This window comes from Argiope bruennichi, chromosome 3, assembly GCF_947563725.1.
Source record: "Argiope bruennichi chromosome 3, qqArgBrue1.1, whole genome shotgun sequence".
NCBI lineage: Eukaryota > Metazoa > Arthropoda > Arachnida > Araneae > Araneidae > Argiope > Argiope bruennichi.
In genome coordinates, this window is record NC_079153.1 from 90,337,226 (window position 1) to 90,356,493 (window position 19,268).

The 19,268-nt window shown below is 29.0% G+C and overlaps 1 protein-coding gene across 1 annotated transcript in view; it reads left to right on the plus strand.

The window, feature by feature from the left end:
• Positions 1-19,268, plus strand: part of LOC129963612 (uncharacterized) — a 41,022-nt gene that overhangs the window by 20,956 nt on the left and 798 nt on the right. The window contains exons 2-5 of the mRNA XM_056078085.1: positions 3,535-3,599; positions 10,517-10,615; positions 12,363-12,401; positions 17,621-17,668. Of these exons, the coding sequence (XP_055934060.1) occupies positions 3,535-3,599; positions 10,517-10,615; positions 12,363-12,401; positions 17,621-17,668 (251 nt within the window). The remainder of the gene's footprint in view (positions 1-3,534; positions 3,600-10,516; positions 10,616-12,362; positions 12,402-17,620; positions 17,669-19,268) is intronic.

The window sequence follows — 19,268 nt, forward strand, 5'->3', positions numbered from 1 at the left end:
TGAAGCATAACCACAGATACAGTGTCTCACAAAAGTGATGGACACTTGTTCTTTACAAAAGGAAACGGTAATAAAATAAATTAACAAAACATGTACAAATTTTTTGTGGGTGTGTTTCATACTTAAATTTAGTAACAATTATTACATAACATACATTTTGTCAAAATATTAAAATATTAATTTAATAAAAATACAATTGTTTAGAACGGTGCAAAAAATAGCTCACATAAGTGATGGGACACCAGTAGATATGCAACCAAAACAGTATTGAAATAAGCAATAAAAATATTTTTGGTGGTTTTATTTTTACTCAAAAGCAATTGGCAACAATTTATAAAATCGTCTGCAGTATTTCTCTCCAGTTTGTTTTGGAATTTTTGTGTTTTTTAGCTCTGTGCAGCCATGAATGCTAAACGAAAAGAACACCTGAAATTCGAAAATTAGTTATTAATTTGCATATTGAACGTGGAAAATCTAGTAGAAAAACTGCTGAAACAGTTAACTTGAGTCATTCAACAGTTTTCAATATCATTAAACGATATAAAAAGAATCATATTATTCAGGATAAAAGAAGACCTGGCCGACCATCAAAGCTATCCAATGGAATAAAGCGAATTATCGTTCGAAATATTAAAAAAAAATTCAAGAAAGAGTGCTCCTAAAGTTGCTGCTGATTTACAAGCATTATATGGAATAATTGGTAATCCTGAGACTATTAGAAAGGTAATTCGATCTACTGGGTATCACGGTAGAGTAGCCAGGAAAAAATTCTTCGTAAGTGAAAAGAATAGAAAACTCAGACTAGCTTTCTCAAAATCCAACATAAATAAGAATTCTGATTACTGGAATAAAGTTATATTTGCTGATGAGAGTAAATTTAATATATTTGGTTCTGACGGTAGAATCTTGGTGTGGAGAAAACCCAAGGAAGAATTTCGCAAACAGAACTTGGTGCCAACAGTAAAACATGGTGGAGGAGGAGTTATGGTATGGGGGTGTATGTCGTCCGCTGGAGTTGGTAATCTTGTTTTTATTGACGGTATAATGGATCAGTACAAGTATATTGACATTTTTAAAGCAAAATTTGAAATCTTCAGCACGAAAATTGAACTTTCATAACGATTTTAAATTCTACCAGGACAATGACCCCAAGCACACTGCTTTGAACGTTAGACTCTGGCTGCGGTATAACTGTCCTGAAATAATAAAAACACCACCACAATCACCAGACTTAAATCCCATAGAGAATATTTGGCAAGAATTGGAATCAAGAATTCGCAAACACACCATTTCTTCAAAACAACAATTAAAATCAGTGCTTCAAGAAGAATGGGGTAAAATCATTCCAGAAATGACAAAAAAATTAGTCGAATCCATCCCAAGGAGATTAAATCATGTTTTAAAAGTAAAAGGAAATCCAACAAAATATTAAAACTTTTTAAAAAGTAAAATTTTTGGATAAATATTTGATGGAAAAGTAAGTGTCCCATCACTTATGTGAGCCATTTTTTGCTCCTTTCTAAACAATTGTATTTTTATTAAATTAATGTTTTAATATTTTGACAAAATGTATGTTATGTAATAATTGTTACTAACTTTAAATATGAAACACAATCAAAAAATTTTTTGTACATGTTTATTTATTTATTTTATTACAGTTTCCTTTTGTAAAGCACAAGTGTCCCATGACTTTTGTGAGACACTGTATGTTTGCTGTATACATTATTATTAACACAATTAATGCTTCGATCTCTTGTTTCACATTTTTTTTTAATATTTTATATCTACTTTTACTATTGATAAGCCGTATGGAAGGCATAAGGGATTTTGAGAGATGATTTTTGTACTGCCATCAACAACAGCAAAAGAAATAGGAACTCCTTTGTTATTTATTATAGTATTTTCACAAAATTGGTGTCGATGGAAGTGAGTCGAAGGCAAAGATTTGTTCTAATTACCAAACGGATAAACTGAGTTAATTAACTACTGTCTCAAAATATTTCCATCACCGCTATCAATACTTTTTGCTACTGAACTGATATGTTATCTTAGAATGATGAGCCTTTAAATAAAATGTTTTTGAATTTTAATGAGTATTGAAAGGAATTTGGGTAAGCGTGAACTTTGAAAAAATTGAATTATAACGTAGTAAAGGGTTTTTTCATGGAAGCACGAACTCAATTCTAAAATGCCATAATCCAAAAAATCGTGTTCATACCCCAAAAATCGTGTTCATCCAAAAAATCGTGTTCCAAATATTTACAAAAAAACGTAAAATTCCCACTGTCGAATTTTTAATTTTAAATGAATCTTATAAACTTTTACCGATACCTTGGAAACTATTAAAAATTTCTCAAAATCTTTTTCAATCACTAAAAAAAAAGATATTTTTTCATGAAGTCAAAAAATAAATGTATAAATAATACATATTTAATATTTTTTTAATGAATGAATGTGGAAAAAATGTGAATTGTAACATACTAATATATTTTTTTCAAGCTGACATGTTACAATTCCAGAATTCAAAAAACTGTGCTCATATTCCAAATAGTTTTCGAATTATTAAAAAAAAAATGTAGTTCCCGCTGTCAAAGAGCTAATATTCAATGTACGAAAAAATATATGTTTCAGCAAGTAAAAATTAAGTAATAATGTTGATAAAATGTATCAGGAAAAGCATATACTGCGTTCTCCGCAGAGAGGTTTCAAAAGAAGAAAAAGAAGACGCAATAAATGAAAATATCTGCAATATTTTACAGCAAAACGGTTTGATGGAAGATAAAATGATGAAACGTCATTTGATATTTTTACATTTCTTCAAAGTTCAAGCCCCAGAAATTAACATAGTCCAAAAAATACAAAGTTTTGTTATCCATTCGTCAATGAGTTTGCAAAAGAAGTCTTTTTTAAATATGTATTTTATTGATAACTGCTCTAAATAAAAGGAAAAAGAAAAGTTATGACTATTATTAAAGACTACATGTCATGAGTTATTTATTTGTAGTGTTAAGGGAGTTATGTTATTTTATTTATAGTGTTTTTTATAGTATATTGCTCTTCTGTGCTGTGTTTATAACGAAAAACTCATTATAACATATTCATCGCAATTTTTCATTGTTGTTAAACGAGTGTTCATCTGCACATACGTATATATGATAAATACATGTTGTTGTTTCTTACGGCACTTAGACAAGCCCGCTGTTACGGAGACAGCGGTTTAAGTTGATAGGGGGTGCGTCTCTTGTTTTAATAGCGCCAACTAGGGCCAAGAGTACGTCTTTGCCACTCACGCATCACTTATTCGCTTGCACAACCCCTTTTTATGGGAGGGCACATTCACCAACTCACAGATAGAACAGAGGAAGAACAACCACGCCCGAAGCGGGACTCGAACCCAGGGCGCACAGATCACGAAGTAAACGCGCTACCCCTATGCCAGGAAGCAGACTGATAAATGCATGCATAAGAATTAAAACTGAATTAAAAAAATGAAGTCTCAAAATTCACGACGGCAATTTTTTTTTCCCTTTTCAGCACAAGAAATTGGAAGAGTCTTTTGGAAGGATTTGATGCAATGCAATGTTGTTTTGAATCGTGAGGTATGCATTTATTTCTTATTTTTCTATTCAAAATGGATAATAAATCATTTTGTTATAAACGGCTTAGAAATATTGATTTCTGTCGCAGTTCTAACTTGAAAAGCAAAATATTTTCATTGAATGATTTTGTGGAAGAAAAAGTACTGATTAAGTGCAGTATAATTATTGCTTATAAATTACTTTATTTGTTCGAATTCAGTTTTTGATTATTGATTGCAATGTAATTTAATAAAATGTTATTGAAATTTTCACATAAATGTTTGCACAAGAAACCTATGGTATTTTTTCTCTAAATCGTTAGAGACAGATTTTTAGCAAGTAAAATATCTAAGATTTATATTTTAGTTTGTTTCAATCAAAAATGTACAGCTGAAAAAATTAAGAAAATATATCTGTATTGCCATCGTTCTTATTAGAGCATTCTTAACAATCAAACGTTTTAATAAAAAAAAAAGCTCTGTTTTTCTTTGAATAGATCTAAAAGAATTAAGAATTTTGAATATCTATTTCAGATTATATTAAATCATTTCATTGGCCGCCAGAAGAACAATTCGTCCATCAACGGGAAATCGTTGATTGTTGATCAGTTTTAGAGAGTAATAAAATTGAATCTCGTATAACGAGCATAATTCGTTCCTGAATCTAACTTGTTAAACGAATTTCCATAGGAATCCCTGTTAAATAGGGCAATGCGTTCCATTTCGAAAAATTATTAAAATACATTTATAATTATGTTAATTATTATTTATAATGTACGGTTTTTTTAAGGAAAATTGTCTTAGGACTTTGTCTTTAGCTACTTTTCAAAATTTGGAGAAAATGAAATACAACATTACAGCCTGATTAGGGTAATGCTTCCCAACGTACAATGCAATATGATTCCTATGCTTTTAGCTTCTACATTATTTCATTGAAAGATTGTTGCTTTGCTGAGGCTATTATTTCTCCCTCTACTGATGAAATCTCATACGAATCTTTTTGCTATGACACAGAATCAGAAGCGTTCCTACTTAAAATGGCGCCCAGGAAAAATATTAAAGGAGTGCCCCCTCCCAATCTTTTAACTACAATCCTCAATATTAACAACCCTTCAAAAATTGCTGTGTAAAGTTGGAGTTGAAGTTACGTTTAATTAATTATACGTAAAACATTTTTGAAATAATATGGCTCAGCAACTGGTCAATGCATTTTAATTATTCAAACAGATTAATTAAATTATTATAAAAACTAAGTAATATAACAGTTATATGGAAATTATTAAGAAATATTGTATAGTTAGATCGTATAAAAACATTTGAAACTATATTTTAAGACATAATGACGTAAAATCGAAATGTACATTATATAAGTTTATTTCAGAGGATGTCAAAGTATCTGTGCCAGGGCCCTCAGCAAGCTTATTCTGTCCCATATCAATAGTATGCGTATCGATTTTATGTTTTTCTAATACATCACATTTTCCCATTTTCTGTTCAAATTTCTTATTGAAATATTTTTAGTGGTTTAAACTATTAATATATCAAATATTTCCTGAGCAAGGATATCAAAATTTCATTAAAATCTTTTGAAACGAATTCAAATTAAAAAAAATATTTGTTATGACATGTTTTGATGAATGACTAGACAACTGTATTATAAGTTCATTATACAGTTTTATCTATTAACACTAAGAGCAGAAATATGTTTTGTCTGTCTGCCCATTTCCGCAATACAGGCTAAAGTATTAGAATCAAAGTTACCAAACATGAGACAAATATATTTTGGGGGATAGGAACGTACTCCTAAAATAGTTTTTCGACACCTGAATCAGTATTAATTAATCAAAAATGAAACAAAATTCCGATGGCTTGTGATAACTTCTGAAAGTATTATCTCACACAAATATAGTTACCAAATATATCACCTTAAAATTCAAAATTTTTACACAGCTAAAATTTTAACACTCATCATTTCAATGATATATTTAATTGTTCAATTCCCCCAATTTTAGCATTTTTTAAAAAATTCTACACATGTTTATAATAGCAGCAATCATTTGTTGAAATTTAAGTAAAATCTATTTCCTCGCTTCATCAGATTTTTTTCCCTTTTCTTAACAAAGGTTATTGTATTTCAGCTAGCTTTTTAAATAAAGAATTTTACTTAACCTTTAAGCAAGGAAAGGGTAACAAGTAATTTTCTATTTAACGAATAATAGATTCTCTCTCATCTGAGACTTAAATTAATTTTTTCTTCAGAATTATATTTTTCATACCATATGTATTAAATGTGCATAAATTATTTAAGTATTTTCATAACTTCTAAAGCTGTAGATATTTTTGACTGTGCTTGCACAATATTTGACATAAACAATTATCAAATGACTCATCTACAATAACATAATCTCATTTAATTGCAGAGTAAATATAAATTTCATAAAAATTTAGCATATTTTCATTTATTTTAATGCCGTAAATTCTTAGTTTTATTTTTTTAATGCAGTATATTAACTCATTGTCTCTATTTAATCTCAAAGTAACATCTTTTAATTAAAAAATGTTTAAAATCAGTTTATAAAAATAAAAATATTAATTAATATTCTTTTCTTATAATTTAAAAAATATTTTCAATGAATATGGTATCGAATACTGAGTTATTTTCTTAAATTTCAATAGATCAAAAACAATAATTAAATATTTCAAGTATATTTCCTTTAAAAACAATGCATCTCAAAGATACATTTTGCATACATTGCATACATACAAATACATTTGCATACATACAAAGATACATTTGCATACATTTTGCATAAAGCATTTTGAAAGATACATTTTCGAGCAAGGGCGGCATTGTCTGGTTGGTTGAGCTTTGGAATCGCATCCTTTGGGTTGTGACTTCAAACCGCATCGGCTGAAGACTCTCTGTCTACATGGTGGCTGGTGCATGTATAAATCTGTAGCAGTTACAAAGTCCTCCAAGTCGAGACAATACCACTGGGGGTACTGGATCAGAGAGGATCGTTCTCTGATTCATATCTAAATTACGATCTGTGGATGAGTGAATGATGTCCTCCCCGTGAAAAGGGCTGTGAGTATGAGTGGCTAAAATGTACTCCTGGCCCTAGATGGCGCTACTGAAACAAGAGATGCTAAAATGCTGCTTAAAATCGCTGGCGTCCTCTTTTCAAGTCTATGACTAGTGCCATAAACAGCAACAACAACAGCACGTTTTGAAGTACAAAGCTAATGTCGTGGCCAAAAGAAGTATCAAGGTATTCTTGATTGTTCTGATGTGAATTTACAAAGAAATAAATTCATTCCTGCTCAAAAAGTAACAAAAAGGTCTAGAGGAACTATATTCTCCCTTCGCTCCTTCTTCCGTCACATAAAAGTTTTTTTTTTTTCATTTTTATACATGGCACTTTTATGATTAATGAAATTTATTACCAGATCTTCTGATTCTGTTTGATTTATAGCAATCTAACTAATCTATAAGGTATTTCAAAACATTAAGTTTTTTTTTTTTGGCTGATAGATAAGAATACTTGGAGAACAGAAATATGATCTTAAGAATAATATTTAGATTTCATGTTGAGCCGAATTTATCAAATAATGCTCGCATGATTCGCTTATATTATGGAAATATATTGCCTTTATTTTTATTAATAAAAATTTTTTTCAAACTCTCAGAAATGCTGTTTGCATTTAACATAATAATAATTTGTTAGATAGGATTCAAACTACTTAAATAGTAGTTTAAATTAATTAGATAATGAAATTAACCTAGATAATTTAATAAATAGGAATATTAAAATGAATTCATTTTTAAGAAGTTATTTTATTCCGGGAAATAAGAATTAAAAGAATATTTTTTATTACATTCAAATAATTTATTCCTCAATTTTGTGCAACCCGGTAATAGCATTCCAGGGCACTTGCCCTACCTGCCCCCCTCTAGTTATGCCACTGCACAGAATGCAACTATATAAGTTATATGAGATAGGCCATTACTTGAGATACAAGCTAATCCTTCATGAAGTCATGATGTCTAGCTGGTTTTGATAGTAAAGATGGACGCCTTTATTATCTTATTTCTGAAATAATTATACTAAAACAAAATTCTTTAAATATTTTTTTATAAAATCTCATTTCAAATAATGCACCAGATTCAACACCAAAATTCCGTTTTTCGAATGCTCGAATGATCTAGAAGTACGATACATTGTATGCACAAAATAATCTGCGCAGCACATTTGCCTAAACAAACATTTAATGCATTAAAATTTTATCTTGATATTTAACAGGCAGCTGTTTTCCGGTGCAGCTGAAAATTCATTAGCGATAATAGAGTGCATAAAAGACGAATGTTTTCGAACCGGGAAACGGTTGGAAGACTGATTACGTTTTCAAATCTTGAATTTCGAAGCTATTTAAAAATCATTGCATGTTCTCTTCAAAGTGAGATAAATGTTATTATGCACAAACCCGTTCTTCTAATCGTAAAATGCCTCGGATCACAAACATACTGATTAAAAAATCAGAAATAATGAATTTTCCTTTCAACATCTGGAAGTGACAAAAAAGCATATAGAAAAATTCCCAGAGTTCTGAAATTTAAAAACGATAGTGTAGCTATTCGATAACTTATCAGCAGAAAAAAAATTATTCTTAAAAATATTTTATTGTATAAATGCAAGATGAGAAATGATTATCTCCAGACTATTGAATTATGCATGATGTGAAAGTCCGGAAACGATAAAAAATTGCAAAAACTTATTTTTATTGCTGTGTTACTTAACTTTTCAAAGAATGTTCCAAAGCATTGATTATAGTCTGTCTGAAAGTTTTTTTAGTTTGTTCAATATTATTTCTTGTCTTAACTAGTTAATGGTGTAATAATAAAATGTTGTTTAATAAACTTGTAAGAATTTTGTTCTGTTTCAGAATAAAAAGAATATATTAAGGAAATGTCACGACTTAAATTCATGTAACTTGTTTTTATTAACTATTGTTAATTAAATTTCTTCATGAATTTTTTATTTCTAATCATGGAATATTTGTTCGCGTTTTTTGTTTCTTCTCTTCTAATATCCGTTCCACTCAAATAATTAATATTATTCAGTTTGAGTTAGAGGTGACAAAATTTATAATTAAATATTAAACTTTTCACATAAAAGACTTTTTAGTAGATAAAAAAAATAGTGAAAAAAAGCAAAATTTGCGTGATTTGTGAGCTGTTTCAGTTTAAAAGTCTTGATTTTAAAATATAACTTTTGAAAAATGTTGGCCTTTTCTAATGCTATTAATGTAGGTTTCTTTAAAAAGAGATTTCTCTTTATATACGATCAGTCAGTCAATATATTCAAAAAAGGGATTTCCATTTATATACGATCAGTCATTCAATACTTCATTTGAATACGATTTTTAAAAACTTGATTCTAAAATCTCACAAACAATCAATATATCCCATTTGTCTTCTTTAAAATAGTTAGAATTAAAAATAAATTCAAACGTCCATTTTTAACGGGGATTATTTTGTCTGATTTTACTCTAGACAGACATAATGTATATACACAATATACTTTTTATATTCAATTTTATCGTTTAATTGTAGACAAACTTTTTTCAGATATACATCTATAACAACTCATCTTGCAACTTTTTGCTGTTTAAAATTAAATTAAACTTATAGAAACTACTGGAGTGTTCTCCTCACATCTTTCTTGTATATTTACACAATGCGGTGTGTTTTGTATTTAGCTTCATAATAAAGTGAAGATATTCAAACATGCATTTTGAAAATCTTAAAATTTATTGGCTGGTACTGCGATGTCATGTAGATCTATAAATTTAGTTTCATATTCACAGTATAATTTAACTTGTTCGTTGTAATATTTTTATATTTTTGAACTTACCTATATATAGACACAAAAACAGTCTTTCTTTAAATGTATTTAAAATTAAATAAAGATATGCGCTTTCAGTGTCACAGTGAGTATTTATTATATAGTTAAAACATTATATGGACAGATTATGCGCAGAAATCCTTTTATTTAGCTTGTTGTGTTTTTAAGTTATTCCATCCACATATGCACGAATACACAGACCGAAATATGCTGAGCCCTTTGACGAACTTGTTTCAAAATTGGATAGAGATATCTACAATCCTAGGAATGAAACTATATGTCAGTTTTCAGAACTTTCTTGTTTCGTCGCTAACTTATTGTTAATAACATGAACGTAAGTCAACAGAGAGGATAGACTTTCTGGACAATCAATTAAGATTATTATTTGAGCATTTTACATCGTTTTCGTGAAGATGTTCATAGAAAAAGACCTGAAAAGTGGCAAGAAAACTCGAGGCTTTTGCACCATGGTAATGTGCTTTCTCACAATGCAATTGTTATTCGTGATATTTCAACCAAACACGATTCCACAAGCTCCATATTTTGCTGACAAGTGATGGTTGCGGCCATGCTGAATGGTTGTCAAATCAGGCGGCAAATTTTTATAAGGATGGAATTCAAAGACTGGTTGTATAATACAACATGTGCTTTAATATTGCTGGTAATTATGATGAAAAGTCGATTTAAGTACAGCTTTCATTTAAAAATAAAATTAATTAAAAAAAGTACTGTTTTATGTTTTTAATTTCAAAATGGAATACTACATGATGTAAATCTACAAATATGATATCAACGCCACTTACATATTAAAGTTTGGACTCAATCAGTGAAAAGAAAGATACACAGTATCACCGAAAGACACCGAGATTCTTCACTGTACTGTGAAGCTCAAAACAGGTCATGTTATGTTAGTATATGAGAAAGTTGAAAACAGAGCATTCTCGTCAATTTATTCAATGTTGATTATTATGATTATTCTATGAATATTAAAAACTATCCATGAATCCTTTACAAAAATGCTTGTATCTTGCAGTTTCTACTGGCTTTGACTACATGTATTCCGACATCAACTTTAGACGAAACTGAGAGCACCAGAGTTTTCATCTGTTCTTGTCCCGAAAAATGGGTGAAGGCAAGTAAATCGGGATTCTCTCTTAGTATTTTGTTCAAATAATTGATGCAGTTGTTGAGGAATGTAATTGATGTATGAGTAGTTAAGTGATGATGTAAAATCGTAACGCATGATTTTCACAATTATAAATTTTTTTACTTTTGATGGATTATATTTAAAACCATCGCACTATTTGAAAGAAAGGAGGTATGCATGATGACTGATATAACACAAGAAGAAAGAAAGGATGAATTTCTAGCCCGGAACATCAGAGCATTATAATACTTTAGGCTTGATCCTGTTATCTTTATCCAGTTTTAATGTATTAACCATTGCATTTTCTGAGAAAGATTTCTACACCACTCAATTGCAGAAAGAATACCAGCGTAATAGTATTATCCTGTTAAAAAAAGAATTACGGTGTTTAGAAATGTGTTAAAGCATTACTTAATAATAAACTAAAAAATCTGATATTTATTTTTATTCATTCGCACAAAAGCTATTAGAATATTCATAGTTTTGTTATTTTGTTTTTACGTGGCTATATAAAAGAAGGATATTGACACAAAATTGCATTTAAAGTTTGGAAAATTTAATAAAACTTGTAGCGGTTACAACTCTACTACCTTCTTTTTTGATACAACAGATGGCGTTACCTTATTAACATCAATGTATATTTCCCATACTCCTTCTTGGTGTCATTATTAAATTGTATTCGAATGACTGTCATATATTTTTCGAGTTCGTGTTTGTTTTGTCTTGTGAAAGATGGAATTTAGAAAATAATTATGTAACTGTTCATGAAACTATCATTTCCATCTACTTCTATAATGAATCTATTTCTTATAATGAATCTCTTTCATCGCTTCTATAATGAAATTATAAAAAGTATCGTCTTTCTACAAACTATTGTCATCAAAAAGTTTTTTTTTCCTTAATTTTAAAGTAGTATAAAATATTCAAGCTTTTAAGAATCAGCATAAGGATTTTCTTGCTTTCAGTTTTCCAATGATTTTCCATATCATCATCGCATCCCCTTAATTGTTTTCTTTTGAAAATTAATCCGACTTGCTCTTGCAAAGTATATTCCTGAAGATGTGTTTCCCATATGCACATGCACTTTCTGTTAAATATTTGGATTTATGTTTCGGAGCATTCAGTTTTAGTTCAGTATTTTTCGAGAAATTAAACGATTTATGAAAATAGTAACGGATTTAGGCATTTCGCAACCTGAACCTCCTCTTTTAACAAATTGAACACTTTGTTTTATATATCAACGCATTTTTAATTTAACATCATGTAAATGATTCATTTTAGGATAATTAATTATCCTTTATTTATCATTTATTTTTTATCCATTTTTTATTTTATTTTATTTGTTATTATTTTATTAGAAATAATTTTATTTTGTATTAGTAAAATATTTTTTATTGTATTAGTAAAATATATTTTAAATTATTATAACTTATTGACTATTCAACATCCTCATTTGGGTGCATCATTATTTAATCAGACCTCGATGTTTATAAATATTGCAATAGATAAATAAACCATACTGAAATAGATATGATGATAATGCTTTTTTAAACGTAATTTTAATGTTTTATATTTCATAGAATTTATATCTTTCCATACATTTCAGACTGGAGGCTCTAAGCATCTATCTAATCTGCCTAACCTGAAATTCGTCACCACTGTATGAAAATGTATTGAATATAAATGAACATCAATTTGATTATTAATTTATTGAAATTTGTCATTTTTTTAGATGATGGAATGCCTGAATATGCATTTGATTCAACTACAAGTAAGAAAAATATCTATTTTTTTGTATAAATTAAAAATTTTCTGATTAATATAGTTTTATATATGGATTAAAAATAAGCTGATTTTGTAAAATTTTAAGGACGACTTTTACAACACTTTTAAGGTTTCAAAAAATAATCTGATTGAAAACATTTATTGTTATCCTTTTAGTAAATAAAAAAAAAATTGACAAAGTAAAGAAACAACGAGAGTGGTCTTCTTACAACTTTCTATTAATAAAGCTTTATCTCAAGAACGGGCGCACAATAGTTACGAAATATTAACCTTTGGCGCTAATGTAACAGTTTTGCTGAATATATCATGTAATGCTTGGCGAGTTATTTGGCGATTAATCCCTGGCATGCGGTTAATAGTATCCGAAAATCGAATTTTTGTTTTAGATGCGTTTTTCCCAACCAATGGAAATCAAAATTTGGCATAGAACTACAACTGTAGTCAAAAAATTCCCATACCAAATTGATATATTTAAATCATTGCTGATTTAAATCATCATAATCATTTTAAATTATCGCATTTGCGTGTTTCTAAAACTACAGGCCGACAAATAGCGAAATTTGACAGCTCTCTACACTATAGATGATAATTCTATAAACCGAATTTTACCTATCTAGTTTTCTTCGTTTTGTAGTTAATCGTGTTAACTTATATTCGAACAGTCGAGCAGAAGGACTAATCTTATGAATGGAGTTTTCTCAAAATGTGACTGAAATCTGCAAGGTTGGTTTTAGGCATCAATACCAAATTTCATTCATATAGCTCGAATCATTTTTGAGTTATCTTTGTTACAGACAGACAGATGGACATTGTCCAGAAATGTGTTCTCCGAACTCAGAGCGGTCTAAAAGGTGGAGATTCGCCAAAATCTCGAGTTCGAATTTTTTGACGATTATTATACTTTCACGATACTATGTAGACGAGAAAGTGAAAATTCGAACACAAAAATATTGACCCGTTATTTTTCATTTTTATTTAAATTAAATTATGTAACTGTTTACTAAATAAAAGGAAGTTAGAAATTCATAAATATTGAATTATATTTTACATAATTAATTATTAATTTCACCAAAACGAATTTTAAATGTGTGATGAATTAAATTAAAACTATAATCTTATATTAATATCAATAAATTTATTTTTGAATAGGATTACGAAACAACCGCTTTCATCCATTACTTTTATTGTTTTCACGTTTCTAGAAAACGGAAGCGAAAAAAAAAATGATATAATTTTTTAAAGATTCATTTTCTTTGCCCTACTTATGAGTTCATCATTAAGTTAGTTATGGTTATTGTGGCGCCCGTTTCGTCATAAACTAACGCATTCAGGGTTTTTGAATGTTTGACCACATGAACAAATGCAAATTGAAGTATTCTTAGAATCAGTGCGTCATCAGCATCCCCTCATTTTCTAGATTTAGTGAAGCGCGTTGTTATTTGTGTGCCAGCTGTCCTACTAAGCAATAAAACTTCCAAGAGTGATGATTAGGATGTTTGATTTTGTAGACCTTGTGGAAAATAGGAGCATTAATTAGCTCTTCCAGTACTTAAAGCAAGCTTATTAGATGGTGAAAAAAGTGAAAGAAAGATATGTTTCGGAAACCAGTGGGGGTGGTCTTTCCGAAACGTTCTCGCATATTTCCCAATAAAAGTCTTATCCCCCCTTCATCCGCTCAAAATTGGGGACACAGCGAATTTTTTGCGTAGTATGTGATGAACGAAAACTATGAAATATAAATCTTTAGCATGAATCTAACATTTTTTCTTAATCTATTCCATTAATACATATTTTGAACGCTTTTTTGCTGGCCATTTGGAACAAAACTATAGTTGCGGTTACAAGATAATGTAATGAATTTCATAAATTTACGTCATTGTGTTTATGAGTTATTGTATTTGTATAAGTGTGAAAGTATTAACTGACAGATGGTCAAAAATTTAACGGATTTGATCAACAATTTGATAAGTTTCTATATTTTAGATACTAAATATGTGTACAAAATTTTACCAACTTATCACTCTACATATCGATTTCACTTACACTCAAACAGATAGATTGAAAGACTTCCTGTTAATGGATTTCGTTTAAAATTTGCTTTAAAAGATGTACAAATTTGGTTGAAATTACATACTCTAAATTTAAATTGTCTAGCCTAAAATAATTTTGAGTTCTAGTGTTCAGAAACACACAAACATAATGCTAAAAAAGTACTTTTTAACTCAAGGAGATCTGAAACTCAGAAGTTCGTCAAGATCTCAAGTTTCAGTTTTTTGATGATTACAATATAACTTCTATACTTCGTATACGAGAAAGTAAAAAGATTTTTCTTTGTAGTATATGTATTGCTTTTATTTATATGTTATTTCTATAAATTTTATTTTTTAAATTATGAAATATCCATTTCTTTTTGTTTCTTTTTACCCTGTCGTAACATCCCCCCGGGGGGCACCTCGATTGAGGGTGAGATGCTTCCGGCATGGTGGTTGGAACTCGCCACCCTGGAGGTGAGGGATCTGGCTTCTCCCATCGATGACGGGACGTACTTCCTTCTGGGAGGGTTGCACCGTGGCCGTTGACGGCCCTTAGGACTCAACCACAGTTCCCGCCAATGTTGCTGTTGCGGCGGTTCGGTCATTCAGTTTTTATGGTTTAAATCCGTGTGCCTTCGTGGCGGATCGGAGAGTTAGATGGCTGACTTACCCTGTCGTAACAAAGATACAGTATTGTAATCGTCAAAAAAAAAAAAAAAAAAAAAATCGTACTCGACATTTTGACGAATCTCCACATTTTAGACTGCCCATGTCCTAAAAGCAATTTTGTATTTTTATTTTTCTGTCAAAATTTCTGTAACTGAGGAAACCACTTTCGTTGGTTCCTGCAAATTGTTGGTAATGTAATAAATCAGAAAAAGAGATGCTACTGCTATGAAAATACAAAATCACAAGCTTAATTTTAAATTATCTGGTATATAGGAGTGAATATAATGTCATGATAATTTTTTATTGCTATGATAATGTATTTTATATAATTTGAAATTATTTTTGATAAAAGTAGTAAATAATTTTTTAAAAACCAGAACTTATGAATCAAAACTTAATGTTTACATTTGTGCCAAAAATGCGTTTTCATTTCTCAGAATAATAGGAAAAGTTTTGTTTTCTTTGTAGAGCTCAATACAAAAATCTAAAGCCAAAAGGGGGAAGGGGTATACATTAGAATTGAAATATTGGCTTACACTAATTTGATAAGATTACACAAATACTTACATGTACGATTATTTTATTTAGTTGTTTATTAAATAACTGCATTTTGAACGTATAATTAATATACAAAAAAAGCTTACTACTTCTTTTTCGTGATATTTAAAATCAAAATTTTCACTTATGTGTTTTCGAAACAATAAATATCTTACATTTTCTTTGATTTCCTATACATTTTCCTTATAAAAATCTATGTATTTTTATTTATTGCGATTTCATTCCCATTGAGTGGGCACCTAAAATATGTTTCTGCCATAGTGGTTGATTCTCACTTTCTTGGTATAAATAAGATAGTGATGCACACTTTTTAAGTGCTGTTCGTAATATGGGCGTTGATCACAGTGTTCCCTTTTAAGAATCGCGGCGCCTCTGTCATACAGTCTCCTAGGATGCCAAAACAGGACGATTGTCAAGTCAAAATTTCATGACTTGATGCACAATTCATAGAGAGAACGTAAATTCTGCACCAATTAAATGGTCTTCCGATAATCTGCAATTTCAACTTTAGCTGATAGATTATAATTTTTTCTAATTTAGAGTATTAAAAAACAAACTACTTAGATTTTCTTTCACTTCTTTTTTTTTAAATAAAATTATTTTGACTGTTTTACATTGGATTATGAGCAGTGCAAACGCAATACTTGTGTACTATAATTCTCTTTGCTATTTTCTAAATTTAGTTTCTTTACAAAATAGTGCTGAAAAACTATGATGTATAAAAAATGGTGTAAACACCTAAATGTCAGATTATTGATATAGTTTTAGATGATAAATTTAACAATATATTGACTCTTCTTTCAGCTCAGAAAATTTTAGATATGTGCCACTAAATATAAATTTATCAAGTATTTGCTTTACAAAACAGTTCATATCAAGAGTTTGCTTTTTTTTCAAAAGTATTTATCTTACGGATTTAAAGTTTCATCGAAGTCACAAAAATATGGTTGATCTCATGACATTTTCTAGTTTACGTTTTCAAGTTTCTTTGACGTACAGACATGTCTAGAAATTTCGAAACTATCCGGCAGGTGCTTAAAATGATAAGATAAAAAAACGAAATAAACTGATTGCTTTGAAAATTTATAATTTACGTAGTAATAATAAAAATAAAATTAAAAAAAAACTTTCACAAAATCGAAAATAGAAAAAAAAAAAATCATTTTCGTCATTTTTTTTAAATCAAGTACATATGTTGAGCTCATGATTTATAAAAAAATAAAGAGCTTATTTAAATATTATCAACATATCGTCAATCCTTTAACTATATTTCAACCCAAATTAATGAGCGAAAAAAATTTAAAAATAGCAGTGGATTGCAAGTGAAATAATAAGCAATTCATCGTAATTGACATAAATGCATCAATAAATTTGCATACAAATAAAATTAATATAGGCAGGAAAAATTATGTAAGCATAAATTTATCTTTAAGTGAAACATTAAAATAACACGTTATTTACAAGTGATATGAACAATTAAATAATTATGTATGATATTTATTCAAAAAGTTCATGAAAGGAATTTTCACTTTTAGATAAATATTCATAAATCATGAATTACTATATTTATTTTATTAAGAAATAAATAATGAATGACAACAAATAATTTTTTTATTAAAAAGTTGGTTATAAATTGTTGTATATTATATATAAATTAATTAAATAATTATATAGATTCTGATTATTCAAATTCATATTGCTTGATTAAGTTTTATTTTATTTATAAAGCTATTTAATTATTTAGTATTGTAATTAGTAATTTTTTTAGAAAAGTTGTCGAATTTAACCTTATTCCTCAAATTATGACATATTATGTGAGTGAAAAATTTTTTTGCCCGATTTAAAATTCATATAAAATTATATGAATTTTTTAAAGTAAAAAACTCGTTTGAGATTATGTATTTTTTAAAATGCTAATCAATACAAATTTATTTTATTCTTGCAGGATGACAAAAATCCTGATTTGGAAGTTGGACCTAGCTCAGTCTATAGAGTAAGATATTTTTGTTTTGATTATTCTGGAAGAATACATAAAGTAAAGTATCATAATCCAACTGGCATTTTTCATTAAATAAGTGATTGTTTGAAGCTGTTATTATTTTGGTTTATGATTTTCTTTTATCTGATTAAAATTTTTTAACCCTTTTTTTAATTTAAAAAATTACAAATTGGTTTACAAATTTATTGTATTTTTATTAGTAATCTGTTATAGTATGACGAAAACTATATATTTTTGCGCCGTTGTAAATCTATGCTTCATTAAATTTCTGTTGTACAGTTCATCTGGTGTATTTTTTTTTCTTTTACTTAATTCAGTGGCAAACAGCCTTCTATAATAATCCCTTTCAGCGGCAAATTTGAGTCCATAAGCAGTGAGTATTATGAAATCACTTGATAAATATAAATTTGAATTTCAATACATTCTTAACTTAATCTATATTTTAACTATTTATTTAAGATTAATTTTTTTACTTTAATAATTTGCATACGAAAATTGCATAGTTTTTATTTAGTTATTTATTATTATTCACTACTGCGCGGCACACACGTTCATCTACAACATTATAAATGCTGCAGTGATTAAGTAAACATAACAGTTAGAAACCTGGTTAATTAGTTACCTGCTTAGAAACCTGCTTGACAAAGTTTTAATTTTAAAATATTTTTTAATAATTCATAGAATTTATATCTTTCACAAATTTATTTTTTGACAATTAGATTAAATATAGTTTTTTTATCGACGTACCTGCGATCCCCCTCGACTCAACGATCATAGGCAATTAATTGTCTTGTCGGAATTCCTCTACTTGTCACTTTTTGTGACTTCTTGTATTGTAAAATCGAACTGTTTCTGAATGCCTACCCTTCCTTTCAAGACGGTCGATGATTTTAGAATCACTCTAATGTAAAATGATATTAACTATTTATATAATATTAAATTACAGGGTGCTCCTGAATTCATGGACCAAATTTCAAAGGTAGGTAAAAGGTATATAAAAGAGCATGTTTTGTGTAGTAATATGGGGCGGAGATTAAAAGTGTGTGTGGAAGAAACAAGTGTTGAATAATTATAGAGTTGATTTTGTTTGTATTATCAAAACAAGACGGTCAATGATTTTAGAATCAGTCTAATGTATAATGATATTAACTATTTTTATAATATTAAATTAAAGGTATATAAAAGAGCATGTTTTGTGCAGTAATATGGGGCGGGGATTAAAAATGTTTGTGGAAAAAACAAGAATTGAATAATTATAGAGTTGATTTTGTTTGTATTATCAAAACGTCTGCAAAACAGTTTTATCGAGTTTGAATGGTATTACGCGAGCTTCAAATGATTCCTTACTGTTAGAGAATATCTTTTGCGTTATGGAGCGACTTATGCTCTCTAAGAAAAGCAAGACATTCACTTTATGAAAGAGGCGTAAAGATTGTATCATGAACGATTTTCCAACAGGACGACACTGGATCATAAAATTTTTCCGCGATCGGTGCGGTTCATTTCATGAAAAGAGAGCAGAAGCTGGCCACTCGATCCTCAGGATTCCTTGCTACTTCCTCTTACACTTTACATTTCCATTCCATTGTTCCTA